This window comes from Ochotona curzoniae, unplaced genomic scaffold (genome assembly GCF_017591425.1).
Source record: "Ochotona curzoniae isolate NIBS_2020 unplaced genomic scaffold, NIBS_Ocur_1.0 contig_4148, whole genome shotgun sequence".
NCBI classification, from domain to species: domain Eukaryota; kingdom Metazoa; phylum Chordata; class Mammalia; order Lagomorpha; family Ochotonidae; genus Ochotona; species Ochotona curzoniae.
This window is the reverse complement of record NW_024466146.1, coordinates 7,569,325-7,586,847: the sequence shown is the minus strand read 5'-3', so window position 1 is coordinate 7,586,847 and position 17,523 is coordinate 7,569,325. Positions and strand designations below refer to the sequence as shown.

General features: G+C 35.9%; 1 protein-coding gene across 1 annotated transcript in view; it reads right to left on the bottom strand.

Annotated features, from left to right (window-relative positions):
* Positions 1-13,163, bottom strand: part of CPS1 (carbamoyl-phosphate synthase 1) — a 113,446-nt gene extending 100,283 nt beyond the window's left edge. The window contains exon 1 of the mRNA XM_040984625.1: positions 12,891-13,163. Within this exon, the coding sequence (XP_040840559.1) occupies positions 12,891-13,016 (126 nt within the window). The 5' untranslated portion in view covers positions 13,017-13,163. The remainder of the gene's footprint in view (positions 1-12,890) is intronic.
* Positions 13,164-17,523: the final 4,360 nt, after the last annotated feature.

The following is a 17,523-nucleotide window of genomic DNA, read 5'->3' as shown; positions in this document are numbered from 1 at the left end:
TAACAATTCCCCAAATATTATTTCATTTGAATGAGTTATCATTGTAAGATATTTACCATCTTTGTGTGGTAAGTGCTCCATAGTCTATAAATTACACGATAACACTAAATTATAATTTAACTGTTCACTACTGCCAGAGCACTCTGATACTTTCATAGGTGAAAAGGCAAAGGAAATCTTAAGGAAGAGAAATACAAAAACTTGCAAAATTTAAGAGAAAGTACTCAAAAAATTATGTAGGCACAAATTCTACAAAATAAATGAATTTATATGGTTCCTATATGCTTTGTAAGCATGTGTATATCAATAAGACCAGTTGGACATTCAACTCACAAACACCACTTGCTCCTGCCATGAGCACAAGCCTTGCTGGGATCTGGAGGTGCACAGGGGGACCTTTCTGGTGCTCCCATTTACTAAAAACACAAAATGTGAGCATGAATTGTGGAACAGAGGAAAGCTTGAGGGAAACGTCACTGGGGTATGCGTGAGTCACTTGGAAATACAAATAAATGAAATGCCCTTCTTTCCTTAGGAAGATCAGCTAGAGGCTGTTTATTTCCTCTCTCTCTCTCTCTCTCTCTCTCTCTTTTTCTCTCACCCCCTCTTTGCATGTGTCCCCCGTTATCATTATTCTTTCTTAATAAATAAATCTTTAAAAACCCATTTGCCATTTCTTTGCCACATATAGTTTAAGCAATCAAAATAAAGACTACAGTTAAAAAAAAATTCAAATTGTGAGTTTGATGTTCAAACTTTAAAGATTCCATCAAGTTTTTGTTCAATTATCATTTCCTTGGTTTGGCTGTACTTGGAATTGCAATGCACCTCAAGCACCTTATCCCTTATATTCTTCCTTCACAGCATTTATTACCTTCTAATATACTGTTTATGCCTCATTCATTGCACATTTTATCTCACTAGATCACAAACCTCAGTGTATATAATTCAATTGCTCTTTCCTACTTCGAGTTTTCATCTAAAGTCTATGCCAATTTTTACCATACATCAGCATTAAATTTGTTTTAACTAGTTGGTAAAGGCCCATTTATATAACGTTTCATACTACACCAAATTCCTGGAATGCTTTATAAATAGTAATGTTTGTTTTTTCCCTCATCCAACCAAAAACTAAGACTATTGTATTTTTTTTCTATTGTTTTTGTTGAGATTTATGTAGCAGGCTGATATGTCCTTTGCGCTAAATAAATATTTATATAACTATTTTTGAAAATAGTAACAGAAGATAGTATATACTCAACATTTCTGTTGGGTGTTCACATGTTGAAGTACTTCCTTTTAGAAAATATCTGGAGTAAACTCATATTTGTAAAAGGCAAAACATAATTTTTTAAAGATTTTTTTATTGGAAAGGCAGATATACGGATAGGAGGAGAGACAAAGAGGAAGTTCTTCCATCTGCTAATTCACTCCCCAAGTGGTCACAATGGCTGGAACTGAGCCGGTCTGAGGCCAGGAGCCAGAGTTTCTTTCAGGTCTCCCAAGCAGGTACAGGGTCCCAAGACTTGGGGCCATTCTTGACTGCTTTTCCAGGCCACAAGCAGGGAGATGGATGAGAAGCAGAGCCGCTGGGATTAGAACTGGTGCTTATATAGGATCCCAGCGCATTCAAGGTGAGGACTTTAGCCACTAGGCTACTGTGCCAGGCCTGCAAAGCATAATTTCTAAAGAAATTCTTGTAGGATCGAACTAATATGTCACTACCTTATATTTACTTTTTGACATTATTTTAATGAGAATCTGTTATTATCCATGTCCTTTGCAGTATACATGTAGTTGCAACAAGTCAATTGAGCAATTTGTTTTGGATATTAAATTACTTCTATTCTGGAAGGAAATTCCCATTTCAAAGAGAGATGTGAGCTTTGCTGGAAGCGCAGGATTAAGCAGGATTTGGGGCTCACGGTGTCACTGAGCACTCTATCCCTAAGCCCTTCCTAGAACATCCTCAGTATCTCAAAATAGTTAACAGGGATGTGCTAGGCACTGCCTCTAAAGCTGTTAGCACTTTTTTTTTTCATCTAAACCCCACAAGACAAGGAGATAAATGACATTAACATCTTCGTTTTTCATTTGAGCTAACTGAGCCTTAGCAAATAAAGATCTTTCTACCAGTAACTCAAGGAGAAACTATTTCTTAACCAATGTCTGACTTATTATTCCTTTTTCCCTAAGTTTCTACTTTTCAATTCTTTTAGATGAGGTTAAAACAAGCAATTTTATCATGAACTCAAATTAGTTTATAAGGACTTTAATAAGTAAAAGGCACAGTCATTTGATGCAGCAGTTAATCCACTAGTTGGGTCACCCACGTTAGTACCCATGTTCACGACTTAGTTGCTCCATTTCCAATCTAGCAAGTAATGGGTCATGTGCATGGGCTCAGGCCACCCACACGGGAGACCTATATTGAGTTCTGGGCCTGGCCTCAGCTTGGCTGAGCCCCTTCTCCTATCCAAGTACTAACCAGGCCCAACCCTGCTTAGCTTCCGAAATCAGACGAGATCAGGGGCGTTCAGGGTGGCATGGCCGTAGACGGCTGAGCCCTTTCTAATGTAAGTATTTAAGAGTTGAACCAGCAGATGGAAGATAATTCTCTCCCCCCTTAAAAAAAAAAAAAAGTGAAAATAAATAGAACTCTAATTTAAAACTGTCATGGAGCATCCACAAGAGACCCAAGTCAACCAAGAATCAACTATGCATAAATTCTCAGATTAAAAGTCAGATTATTCAATATATCTCATGATGTGAGGGAAACAACAATTTCAAGTTCTGAGTTTTTAGGCTTTCAGAACTGTTAGGATGTAGATGCTGTGGTTGAAAACAAGATCTACATTCCAGACACTGGCAAAGATCTGTACCCTACACTGAGAAGTGATTCAGCCACCAGACTCTTCAAGGTCTGTCTCAGCAGCAAAGTGTCTTTTGCCACAACCTTCATGGCGCACTGTATATTTAGAGATGGAGCCAGGGTGGGACAAGGAGGCCCAGGGCCAAGACAGGGCATTTGGCAGATGCAGCATTTCCTATCAGGCTGCCTGAGTAATATGATTCAGGTTTGGTTTCTGCTTGTGCTGGGAAATTAGTCCAGCTTGTAAGAAGTTTGGAGTTGGGAACTTTAAGAAATGGAGCCCAACAGGAGGTCCTCAGGTCAATTAGAGTTGTGTCCTCAGAATGGATGTTGGGGCCTCAATTCCACTCTGGTTTCCTGTTTTGCAATGTGGCCCTCCATCCATGATGCAATCTGCTGTGGTGTGACACAGCAAAGAAGGGTCTCAGCAGAGCCACACCAACGCTAGTGCGATGCCCTTGAACCACGGGAACTGTGACACAGATAAACCTCTTACTGATAAACCTCACCTATCTCCGATATTTCACATCGTGATGAAAAACAAACTAACATATCAGGCTTTGTCAACCTGCATCACAGTTAACTTCTACACCCCAAAGGACCTCCTGGTGCTTCCCTTTACAAAGAATAATCTTTTATAAACAGTAGGCCCCCTTCACACCACCTCAGTGTCTGTTTCCAAAGAACAGTGCCTCAAGCTAATTTGCTTCAAACAAGTGTCAGTCCAGGCTAATTTTTATTGTCCGGTTGCCTCTTGTTTAAGAGTGGAGCTTTCATGCAAACATTTACTGTATTTGGAATACCAAACACAGGTTTAGCATAAAACTGTCTATCATAAAACCAGACATACTCACAGATATCTGTATTTTCTAAAATTCTTACAGCTTGACTTTGAACTAGTGCTTCAATTGTATCTGCAATTATTAACAATTATCTCCAAATCTCCAGCAACACATTTGTCTTCTTCCACTTACGTAATTATACTTGCAAGCACACAAACAAGTCACACAAAAAAAGCAGGCCTAGTATTGGAGTCAACGTGAACATCAAAGAAAATGCATTCAAGTCATTTTATACTTGATTTTTTTTTAGTTTGGAATTTGCAGATTATATGAACCTTGGAGTTCAACTATAAAATAAGAAATCAAAAGTTACGTGTTTTTTATTCTTATAGATATATTATAAATTTTAAAAATTTACTTGAGAAGAAGAACAAGAGAGACACATATGCAAAAAGAGCTCTCATTTACTTGGGGACACATCATAGGCCAGCAGTAACTTGCACTGAGCTGGGCAGGAACCCAGGAGTCAGAAACTCAATCAAGGTTTCCCCTGAGAGTGGTGGGGACACAGTCATTTGAGCTATCCTCACTGCTTCACAATCTACACTGGAAGAAGCTGGACTCTGCATCCAGCCTCCAGATCAAATGCAAGCACCACAGAGAGAAATGCAAGTCACTTAACCATAAGGCAGAATGCCTTCTCCACTTCATATTCATTCAAAGGTTAAAGACTGAAATTAGAAGTCTCTATGGCCTAGTAACACCAGATGTTGCTTTCACCTAAATATTGATAAGAACATCCATAAAAATATATTTTCACATGCCATTGAAATGAACTTAAACTTGAATTTTCCTATGTATGTTTAATAACTTCATTTGTAATATTTTGCCTTATGGTTTTATGTAATACTCTTCTTTAAAATAAACTGAGTCACATAAATATCCATGTGAACATCTCATGCTTATACTATATTTGAAACTGATATTCCAGGGACTTTGCTGCACTTCTGATCTGACTCCACGATAGCACATCTTGAAAAAAAGCTGAAGATGGACCAAGTACTTCGGACACTGTCACCATGTGGGAGACTCATGGAGTTCTTCCCTGGCTGTGGCTGCCATTTGGGATGTGAACCAGGGGATGAAAAGGGTCTCTCTCTCTCTCTCTGGATATATCTATCTCTTTCTCTGTTTCTATCTCTTCATAAATCTGCTTTTCAAACAAATATACATCTTAAAAATAAAATTAAAGCTGTGCTTTTATGTTACATTTTCTAATATTCATAAAACCTTGGAATTCTCTCACAAATCAAAGGTAATTTTTCATGGCAATACATTTTTGAGTGAGAGGTTTGTATATAAGTAAAAATTCTAACTAATTCTCATTGTTTATTGGTTTGCATGCTGCTAACATTGGTGCTATTGTTTCAATATATTATGAAGTATTCTACTTTTTTATAAAATGTGGAACTGCAGCAAATTCTGGCATTTCTCTCAAATATCTCATCTACTTGGGACTTCTAATTTTTCCTGAGTCAAAATTTATTAAAATCTACATTTAGAAATCTATTTGCAGTTCCTAATAAGATGATTGATTGGTTTTATGCGACAAAAATAAATGACCAGAATTCTACACCTCAAGTTTATGCATCAAACTTCTCGCATTGAGATGAAATTTTAAAGGGCAGCTGTTTCAAAAAAATTTTGAGGCCAAGAACAATGCAACAACCATTAATGGAGTCACAAAGCTAAATTCTTTTTGAAAAAGGTTTGGAAAATTGTCCCTGCTGCTCTGCCAAATTGTTTTAAAGAACTTTGTGTTAGAAAATAGTCAAAGTTTAAACATAACTTAGGAATTAAGTTATGAGAGTTTCAATAAATAACCTTTTATTTAGTATTATTAGGTTTCCCTTAGCATTCAATACTATGTCAATAAAAAAACATTCACTCATTGTTCATTCATTGTTCCACATACAGTATCATTCTGAATGAACGTTGAAAATACTGATTCATTGCTTTCAACTGACTTTCATTGGTTCTCTTTTCAAAGACAGTGGAAAAAATCAAACTTATCGCAGTCTAAAAATTTCATTAAACTTTTACATTCGTGAAATTTAGAGAACAACATGAAAGAGAAACAAATAGAAAATTGAAAATAGCATTTATTGTTCCAAACAGTGTGATAATATTTTGGTTGAAGAAATATGTCAACTGGAAACAATATTGTCCTAAAAAGTTCTATTTATGGAACTGCTGATGGCCATACAAAGCAGAAATCCTTACTGATACTTTAAACAATTATCATCAAATACAACCAAAAAAAAAAAAAACTAAAAAAGAAATGGAAATAAAAAACTGAATTTGTATTGCATCATGTTCATTATATAACGAGTCCCTTAGTAAGCAATAAAACTATACCAAGCAAAATAATTGTGAACATTCTGAAGCCACATTAAAAAATTATGGCTTCAGCGCCTGGTATGATAGCCTGGTGGCTAAGTCCTCGCCTTACATGTACCAGGATCCTATATAGATGCTGGTTCACATCCAATTGCTCCACATCCCATCCATTTCTCTGCTTGTGGCCTGGGAATGCAGCAGAGGATAGCCCAGAGCCTTAGGACCCTGCAAATGCCCGGGAGACCAGGAAGAAAGTTCTAGTTCCTGGTTTAAGTTGGACTCAGCTCTGGCCTTTGCAGCCACTTGAGGAGTGAACTAGTGGATGGAAAATCTTTCTGTCTCTCCTTCTCTCTGTAAAATCTGACTTTCTAATAAAAGTCAATAAATCTTTAAAAGAACTATGGATTCATGTACAAGTTCAATAACAAAATGTCAAAAATATGTTGCTTGGGGACCGGCACCATGGAATAGCAAGCTAGGTCACCTCCTTCAAGTCCTAGCAGTTATACTTTCTATTCAGGTCCCTGTTGATGGCCTGGGAAAGCAGCAGAGGATGGCCCGGCCCGTGGCTGCGGGCCCCTGCACTCATGTAGGAAATCTTTAAACAATTTCATTGCTAGCATGGCACTAGCCCAGCTCGCAGGCATGCCACCATCTGGGGAGTGAGTCAATGGCTGGGGGCCTCTCCATCTCTCCTTCTCTCTGTAATTCTGTCTTTATTTTTTAACACTACATAGCTGATATTTGGGTCCTTATTAAAATTTAAACCAAAATGAATAGCGTGTATTCCATTTTATGCACTGAAACAGATATTCATGCGTCTTTACATTATTTACAGCGCTTGCACATCTGTGAAATGGGAAGCACTGTCTCATTCTTTTCTCCTGGATGTGAGAATAAACCATCAGAACATTCTGGATGCAAACCCTTCAGCTAACTTAGCAAAGAGTTTCATAACAAGCTGAATATAAAGTACATAAAAACTATGATCTCATTTAGCCAGAAGAAATTAAAATGATTTACTCCAGGAACCTGACTGCATTGCTGTTGAGTGACTCGGCTATGTAAATTATCTGCATTTCAGTCTAGGTAAAGGCCTTATGTCTTTATTTCCATTTTACCAAAGTTGAACTCTATGTAACATATTTTGATTTACCTAATGATTCTCAACTCTTAGTTCATCTCAGTATTCATTCTCTTAAGAAATAAATACAAACTAAACTTTGAGAGATAGGAAGCCTAAAGCCAGAATTTATTTCAGATAGCTATCATGTAGATACTGTAACAAAATGTCAAAATCATGTAGTGTTTTTATCAGTAAATGAAATCTTATTCTTGATTCTTGAAGTTATACTATCAAAATACAGATATTTGAAACTCGATCACAGCACAATTTATATCTTTAAAATATTTAAGCAATCTCCTTCAGGATTGGAAAGGGCTGTGGCTATGATAGCACTAATCAATTAAGCCTTACAACATCCTAAGTTAAAAAACTTACGACACCCTAGGTCACCTGGCTTTGGTTAATCATAAGCCATTGTAAGGGCTAAAAAACACATTTAATTCATTCAAATACTTTTGTGGTCTGGACATTCATATACAAAAATAATAACTTTTATTCTAGTTGCATTTCTTAAGATAAAATATGGTATTGATAAAATTCAGTTATAAAACATTTTCATAAAGGGTGGATTTATTAAAGGGTATGTTTGAGTATTTTCTACTTGGAAAACTGTTCCGAATATAAGATGTATCAAATGCTGTGTTCTAACTTATGCTAAAATGTTAATATAATCTTAATGGACAGGAAACAGATTTAATAAAATTCTACAATGATACAGCAATCTCCCTGATTCTTTAATGAAAATCTTTACATTAGCCAAAAATATCCCTATTAATTTTAAGAAACCAACATGCAACATTTAATAAACTGAAGGGAAAGGAAGAAGTAACCTTGAAAATGTTTTTATGATTTGAAATTATTTAGATTGCATGAAGAAAAGCAAAAATAAATTAGAAGTCGACACAGCTCAGGAATCCACCAGCAAGTCCAACCTTGGGAATGCAGCTTTCTGCAGGTCTCAGTCATTGCAAACTCCCTGGAAAACATCTGTCACATCAAGGCTCATTGATCTTGTGTAGCCAAACTCCTCCTGAAGCCTTGAGGTGAGCTCCTGCATGCACACTGCTTGAGAGACACCAAAATCTCTACTCTATGTCCATCAACCCGAACAGGTCGGAAATATGAAGAATGGTTAATGGAAATGTAAGGGAAGAGGAATGCTGTCCACTTCCATAACCTTAATATCTAAAGATTTATTTATTTTTATTAGAAAATCAGATATATGGAGAGGAGGAAGACCGAGAGGAAGATCTTCCTTCTGCTGATTCACTCCCCAAGTGGTTGCAATAGCCAGAACTGAGCTGATCCAATGCCAGGTGCCTCCTCCAGGTCTCCCACACCAGTGCAGGGTCCCAAGTTTTTGGACCATCCTTGACTGTTTTCCCAGACCACAAACAGGGAGCTGAGTGGGAAGCGGGACTGCTGGGATTAGAACTGGCACCCATATGGGATCCCAACACATGCAAGGCGAGGACTTTAGCCAGTAGACTGCTCCAGGCCCAAGAAGAACTAATTTGATATCCAGATCATCAGTAAGTTTGATTGTATAGAGAAACTTGAGGAAAGGTAAGAAAACTATAAATCAAGGCTAGTGTTAATGCTTTAGACAAATTCCAAGCTAGAATTCTTAGTTTTGAGCTAGGTTTAGGATTAGGGGATTCAGGTGGGTTAATTAATGTACTTTATAATAAATTATATATTGTATTTTATAGCACATTGTATATATTATATATTATATTTTGTAATATATTTTTATATCATAACATTGAGGGAAGTCTGAAAATTTGCACACAAGATGCCTCACTCACTTCACTGCAGCTAGTCTACAATATTTGACCTAGTGGTTTTCAAAAGTTTTATGTCAAGAAGTTCAAGATATTTGAAACTATATTCAAACAATTGAATATTATAGAATGAAGATATAAAATGTGAATGATAAGTAAAAATATCGAAGAGAAGCCATTTCTCTTTAGAGAAGTAATATGCATCGAAAATATGTAAATTTGACCATCACCCTTCCTGAATCTGCAATAACTCATTTGACACTGGAGCATAATGTATCGCTTAAAAAACATAGATCTCCATGATGAAACCCAAAGCAAATTTCTGATAAAATTGCTAAGATGTGTGATACCCCAACACTCCTTCTATCTCAAATATATTTTAAAAGTTTCAATATAATAATGGATTCTACTTCCCGTGAACATTTTAAAAGCTACTACAATATAACCAAATTATTCTAGTTATAGGGGGTTTTGTAGTTGCCAATTTCTAATCAGATGACAGTAACTCTTTCAGCCTGAGCTAAATAGGTATACTCTCCATGTTGGGAGTAGAACACAAAATCTTACAAAATGAAAGTCTTTGCAAAGGGATAATGACTCCTGAAGCTCATTTCTGCCTGGAATATCAGAGCAGACATTTGGAGTGTTAGGCTCCTGGTTTAATTGTAACACAGGCCACCGTGTTTTGTTTTTGTTGTTGTTGCTGTTGTTGTTGTTGTTATTTATAAGTGAATGGATTAATGTTGGAAGTAATACTTAGGGAATTTTCTATCCATAAGGAACTTAACATTTTCAGTTTAATGCCTTTGATTCCCAAATTCATTTGCAAGTAAAAATAATTTTAGTCCTGGTTACTGACCAAAATGCATGAACTCAGAATGTTTTAAAATGTGAATTTCCTGAAGTCAGAACCTATCCATTTCAGATGGACTTAGTTATTCTAGCTGTTCTTGTATACGCCCATTGCAGAGGTTTGGTGTTTGCTGAATTCATGATGGATAAACAGATGAGCGGAAGAAACAGGATATTATGGCATACATTCTGTCATTCCATAACTGAATTTGCCATATTGAAAACTAGAAGATTATCTGCTTTATGGTCTTTAAGAATGAAATTACAAGAAATACCTTCTCAGAGATAGGTTTAATGTTAAAATAAAAGTTAAAGAGCTTATTGTTCTAAATTTTGAGAATTCTTATGAAGTATCTTGTCATAATAGTTTGTAGTCTACGAACGACACAAGGACATTCTAATCTAATTCTCTACCAAGTTCTTCTGCTGAAATGTGTAAGACAGAATTTTTAAGTGTCAAGTTTTTGCTTTAAAGTGCTTTCTAGGCTTTTCCACATGAATCATGTATTATCATACAAATATTTTAGCAAATTGAGAATCTTTTTCCACACTACAGAGGACAAAGTTTAGAGTCAAAGAATCTGTGGCATGACAAAGTTCATAACACTAAGAAATGCACAACAGTAGTTAAAATATGGATTTTATTCTTCCCCATCTCAAGTTTCTTCACCTTATTGTTTCAGCTGAATGGATATAACAATGAGCATTGAACATTTTCAAGATTGATAGAAAGAGGTTATATTTTATGGCTGTTCATCATTTATATTCTTGATATCAACTTCCTTTGTCATACAGAGAACCTTGGAATTCTTTTCCCTTTCCTATATGTGAAATCTAATCATATCTACTGGCAAGGTACACTCTCTAAATGTGGCCACAAATATGCAAAAAAGGCCACATAAAAATACAAGTATTCAAGTGTATCAGCTTTGTCATTATACCCGTCCTCTCAATTATTGCCCAAGAGAGAAGAAAAGCAACCCCAAAGTCATGAAAAAGCAACCCCGTTTACAGAGCAATGCTAACAGATGTGACCATGGCATGTCTTTCACAATCCATTCACTGTATACTGCAAGTTTTCATGACTTCACTTCATTTTCCATTATGCAACTCTGCCCTAAAGATTTTAACTCTTCAAGCTCACACGAACATAGTAAAGGGAGTTGAGTTTTTAAAGTGAAGGTTGGAAGAAAAGTGGGTAGAGGACTATCTCACCTGGACTATTGTAGGGAATTTTAATTTATAATCATGACATTCAAGAACCTCTATTTTTCATGTCTGGCATTCCTCCAGAACTCTACCCAGTAATGACTGAATGTGAGTAATGGCTTTTACAGTGTGAAATAATGACTTACTCCTCCTAAAGATTTGTCATTCTTAGCTACGCACTGTGGCAGACCTTTGGAACAGATTGGCCACCATGAGCTGGAAGAACTGTTTTCACAGTAGTCCGTAGATTTTTTTTTTTTTTTTTTTTTGCTGTGGTTGTTGTTGTACACAGCACTTATTGTAATTCTGGAAAATTGGCTTCTAATCTCAGTCACATTTAAACCATCTTAAGCAGTCACAGTTCCTCATGTTCTGGTATTTGAAACAGGCATAGCTGTGTTTACCTGCCTACTTGTATGAAAAGGAAAGAATATTCAAAATGACCCAAACATGGAGGCCACATACCATGGTGATGTTATTTTTCATTGCTATTTATTGTCTCCAAATATTCTGTCTCAAAGTTCACATCTAGTTACTTTTTCTTTGATGACAATATAGAATACTCTTCATCCCCCTTGCAATTTAGCTAATTCCAACAATATGTTTTCCCCCTGCTTTGCTTTTCTTAATTTAAGATGATAACTTATGCAACTACCAGAATCTTCTAAGTGTTAAAGGCTGAGATTGTTAATTTGTCACTTAGGTTGCCATATGTATTCGTTTTTCCTCTTGAGATCTTTAACTAGCTTCTCTCTCTCTCTCTCTCTCTCTCTCTCTCTCTCTCTCTCTCTCTCTCTCTCTCTCCATTCCTCCTTAACTCCCTACTTCTTTTCCATACCTGCCCCAAAAAACCACAAAAATCATGGGCATTCTTTCACCCTGCAATTCCCTGACCCCGAATTTAAGTCATCTGTGTAATAGAATCTGTGAAGGCATCTGGAACATTCTTTTAGTCAACCCTGTAAACATGCACACCAAAACCATGAAAACCTATTTACATAAAATAGAGATTTTTCCTTATTTACAGTTTTGCAGCTATTTCCTCTAAAGAAACTGTATTGAAAACTACTACCGTGATTGCTTAAACTTTATATTCACAGAAGAGAATTTTGGTCAAGTTCCCCTTGAGTAATTTCACATTTTCTGGTAATAAATGTCTTCAAAAAGTTACAGAAATGGGCAGATGTTCATTCAACAGTCTCATAATCCAACGGAGAAGGCATAAAGGCAATTAACATTCCTTTCCTGGATGTGACTTCCCTCAGTTATAGATATTCTTGAGGGGATACAATTATCAGTTGTTCTTCTCAGTGCCTTAATCTACAAGGTAAAAACTTCAAACTTAATCCTCTAAGAAAGGGGGCTAAGAAAGAAAAGTAAAAATTCAGGCAGTGTGTCTACATCATGACCTACAAATAAATAAAAACTACCTAGTTAGTTTCCCTCTAAACTTTTTAAACAGTATTTCAAAAGATAAAGCTTTTCTAGAGAACCATTAGCGAGTTAGAGGGCTAACCATACTATACAAGTGGCTCTTTCACCAGCAACCTTGTTTAATGAGCTCAAAGTATAAACCATAGTATCCGGGCATAACAGAGCCTAGATGGCTTTTTGAAATGTTTGTTTTCTAAAGTTTATGCTCACATGTTACTTATTCACTGGAATTGTGAACATTCTTATGTTACACACAAAAAAACTACACTAATTTTTCATCAAGGAGGAAAAAAGGACATTTACTAAATAGATTCTATAGTAAAGCAAATATTAATAAATTGTCATCTAAAACTATTCTCTTTATCTTATAAGAGATCTTTTTCTTCACTGCTAAATTAGACCCCACACAATTTCATCAGAAACTATATTACCTTGACAGAAAGAAGCCTGATGCCAGGTCTTGAAAATTTCCATTGCACCTGCGAGGTCACATTGGAAAGGCCAAAGCTACTCTTCAGTGCCTTCACCACTCCACAAGCTGTCAAAATCCTCGTCATTTTGAAGATGATTTGTAACTAAAATTAAATGAAATATATATTGTAAATGTAAAAGCAAGCTAGGGATGCAGTGCAGTCAGTGTTTAAGGTAGACTACACAGTGACCTCTGAATTTCCATTCATTCTGCCATTAAATGGCTTCAGCCACAGCTCCTCCTTCTTTTAACCCCTCCTCCCAAGGTGATGTCCAGATGTGTCCTATGGACACATCATACAAATTGCAACACATCAAATACAACTTCTGCTGCTGAAATAGCACTAGAGTTGTCAAAACCCAGTCATCATCAAGGAATTGCTTATGTAGCTGAACAGCATGGTCTCTATCATCTTAAAGAGTAGCAATTTACAATAATGCTAAATATTGGAGAATTTTGCTTATGTTACCTGCAATGCTTATTGTGCCTCAAGAGAGATTTTGATTCCCGAAGAGACTGGAAGTTTTGCTATTTTCTGGTTGAAAAAAAAAATAGAAACCAAACACAGTAAAAAGGACATGTGAGCAAATCTCCCTTCACAAACATATCTACATTCATTTTGAGTTCATAGACCAATTCAGTATAATTTGTCTATTGCATTTTGCTGTGCAATTAGTAACAACAAAACACCACTGTAATAAAACAACTTATTAAATCACCTTTAGAAAACACTGGTTTTAACATAAGCATTGTTAGAAAACATAGCATTTGTACTATTGGTATTTAAAGATCTGTACTTCTCTGTTTATATTAGCTTAATTTACAATAGCAAAAATAAGGAATCAACATGAATACCCAGCAACTGATGATTGTATAAAGAAAATGTGGTAAAAATACACAGTGGAGTACTACTCAGTCATAAAAAAGAATGAAATCCTATCTTTTGCAATAAAATGCACACAATTGGAGATCATTATGTTTAGTGAAATAAGCCAGAGCCAAAAAGACAAACACTATCTTTTCTCTAACTTGTGGTAGCTAGTATGTAGAATACAAAACTTCCTGAACATGTAAGAGTGAAGTCAACAATAGTCCTTGGCTAACAGTCCTTGGCTATGTTCCTGTGGAATTGTCTTTCTGCTTTTCACTTGTTGAACATCATATTTAGTAAAATATAAAGCCTGAGTTACAACATAAATTAAAAGTATGTTATCATAAAACTTATAAGAAAAACATAAGGAGGAGGAGGGGGAGACAGATACAATTTTTAGAATTATATCTTTGAGATACCTGGAATTTGTTTTCATTATATCAATACCTTTTAAAAAAGATTTTCTTTCTTTTAACTATTGAAACTTGTATGTAAAGTTTTGAAACTCGTTATCATTCACTTTTCATTCTGACAGTCTTTCAATCAGACAGTTCATCATGTAATTGAGCAACCACATTGACTTATGGAAGAACAGAAAGCACTTCAGCACTGTTCTTTGAATTTTTAAATTTATTTTTGCAAAAGAGTTGGGAGACATAAGGATAATAAAAAATCTATTTCTAGGGCTTCCTACAGCAGAACACACAATGAAGAGGGACACAGAATCCATAAGCATCACTGACATAGACCTAGGAAAAGGGTTAGTGGGAGGGGCTTTGGGAAAACAGTAACAAGTTTAAGTAATGTATTAATATGTATACATTCTGTGAGGTCAGACTCCTTCATGTTTCCTGGAAACAGAAAGCTGAATAAAATCATCATATGTACACGGGCATCATATGATAATGTACATCATAATTTATTGTTACAATTATTAAATATGCTCAGGTGCAATGGATAAATGAATAGGGAAAAATGCAACAAAATATCAGGTTCTGTGCATATGAAGTGAGATTTAAAATATGAGATCTATAGCCCAATGTTATTTTGATGGCTGCAAGTACATCAAGCAGATGGAGTAGAGGATAAATAACAGAAAAAAATGGCATGAACAATAGAGTAAAGACATTCAGTCATAAAACACAAGCTTTAAAATCAGGCTTGTTAAAGCCCAGACACTGGGTGCAGAGGAGAAAATGAGCAGGCAGACACAGTAGCATGGTGACAGTATGTATGCTGGACATAATCAAGAAGTGTTAATGGAAGTCTTTCTGAATGAGAAACATATATGTAGTCTGCGGTAGGTCTTAGAAAATGAAGTGAAATGAATGAAACTGGAAAATTGAAAACCTCTTAATTTAGAGAAGTGAGGCCTTAGAATCAATGACCATTGGTTTAATTCAATTATAACTTTGGTCTTGCCTTCACCTCTTGGCTTTGAGATTGTTTGCTCTGCTGGGAGAAGGAAATTTGTTTTTCTCTAATTCAAAAAATAACATAGTATGTAAGCTTATTTAATACACAAAATACATTTCAAACATTCATCATCCCACTCCACAATCATCGTAAATATTGGAATGGTCAATACATAAGAGTAGGTTCTGATGTGAGTGTTCAAGATACACTGATATCTGCTACTACTCAGAGTTATTTCCCGGTAAGACAGTTTATATTAAGATAAGCAGAAAAGGTGAGGCAATGAGACTTGATTGCTATGGAATAGCACAGAAGAATGTAAAAAATTATTATGGAAATACTATTTTATCAAATATATTTCTTCAAGGCATTTATGAGGAAACGTTTCCAGTGTAAGATGTCTATTTAGATGACTACATGAATAAGATTCTTGTAGCATTCACTTTTCATCCTGAGCACAACTGATTCCCTTAACCTTTCAATTGGATAATTAATTATATAATCAAGCAACATTATTGGTTTGTGGACGAACAGAAAGCACTCCAGCACCATTCTTTGACATTATTTTTTCCAAAAGAGTCCAAGAAATAAAGGTATAAAGACATTAGGTGTTTATCATTAGCATGTAAGCTCACAAGCAACTCGGAAGGGTGCCAGGCACTTGGGATCAGGGCAACCTGTGAAATTCAGAGCCGGGTCATTAGAAACTCTAAATGTATAAGTGATGCATTCAAAAAAGGAAGACATTTTATACAAACTCATCTCACGTTTCTCTTTTAAGATTTATTTGTTTGATTTATTTGAAGCCAGAGTAATAGAAAAAGAAGAGACAGAAAGACTCCCATTACGGCTGCAATGGCTGGGACAGGGTTAGGCCTAAACTGAGAGTTCCTTCTAGGTCTTCCATGTGGGTATGGCAGCCCAAGCACTTAAGCCAACATCCACTTCTTTCCCAGACACATTAGCAGGGAGCTGGATTGGAAATGGAACGGCCAGGTCTCCAACTGGTGCCCATATGAGACCATAGGTGTTGCAGGCAGAGGCTTAATGAGCTATGACACACTGCCCGCCTGCCTCACTTTTCTCTTGATACATACCATAGCTATCATTGTTTACAACATCGGATTGTTTTCCTCTGTACAAATTTAAGACGAAACACCAAATTTAATGGAGTAAGAAGCATTCTTTTTTATTTAATGATAACAAAGTATTTGATTGATTCGACAAATTGGAAATAGCTTAAGGCACCTATCTATGTGTACTATCTCTTTCATGAACTGTATGTACAGATAAGTAAGGAAAAGCATTCCTAACTAATGTAATTATGTATAATTTCATGAAAGGAATGAAAGCAAGCTGTTTTCTAAACCTTCAGAACACTTAATTTTATAATTTTGTTCATGAGATATACAGTATCAAAAATGATACTACATAAAGTACTAAGTTGTATTTATTTTCACCTAATTTGTGAAGAAATTGAAAAATTCAGAAACATAGATGAGAGTCCACCCACAAAATCCAGAACCTCTATTAACACTTTGGGGTATTTTAGTATTTATGCTTTTTGCATAGATCACAGCTTTGAAAACGGTGATCAATTTATATTATCTCTTTGTGTAATGATACTATACTGAAAGTTATTTTCAATGTTGTTAAAAAGTTCTTTTAAAGCCTTAGCTGAGGGGCTGCCATGGTACCATAACAAGGTTATCCTCTGCTTGTAATACCAGCATCCCATGTAGGGGAGTGTCCTGACTTCTCCACTTCTGAGCCAGCTCCTTACTAATGAGCTGGGAAAGCAGTAGAGAATGATCCAGGTCCCTGGGTCCTTGCACCCGCGTGGGAGATTCAGAAAGAAGTTCCTGGCTCCTGGCTTCCAGTGGCTCAGCTCTGGCTATTTCAGCAATATAGGGAGTAAATTAGCAAATGGAAGATATTTCTCTCTCTCTGTCTCTCATTCTCTCTCTCTCATTCTCTCTTGCTCTCTCTATAAAATATGCCTTTCGAATACAAACACACAAATCTTTAAAAAAAAAAAAAACCTTAGTTGAAATACCTGCAAAGCATTGCATTTTCACTGATTCCATGGTTATTACATAAGAGAAGTTGTCCATCTTCACAGATTACAGTACATCTCTTAAAAAGTTCATGGAAAAGACATTTTATGAAAATCTATGTATGGAATCTAAAATGTTATACAAAGAAAGAAACTTACATTTTAATTCAATTTTTCCACAAAATATTTATGTTCCCTCATCCTAGACTGTTCCTTTCAGTACTTTTTCATCAGCCACTAGGGACATGA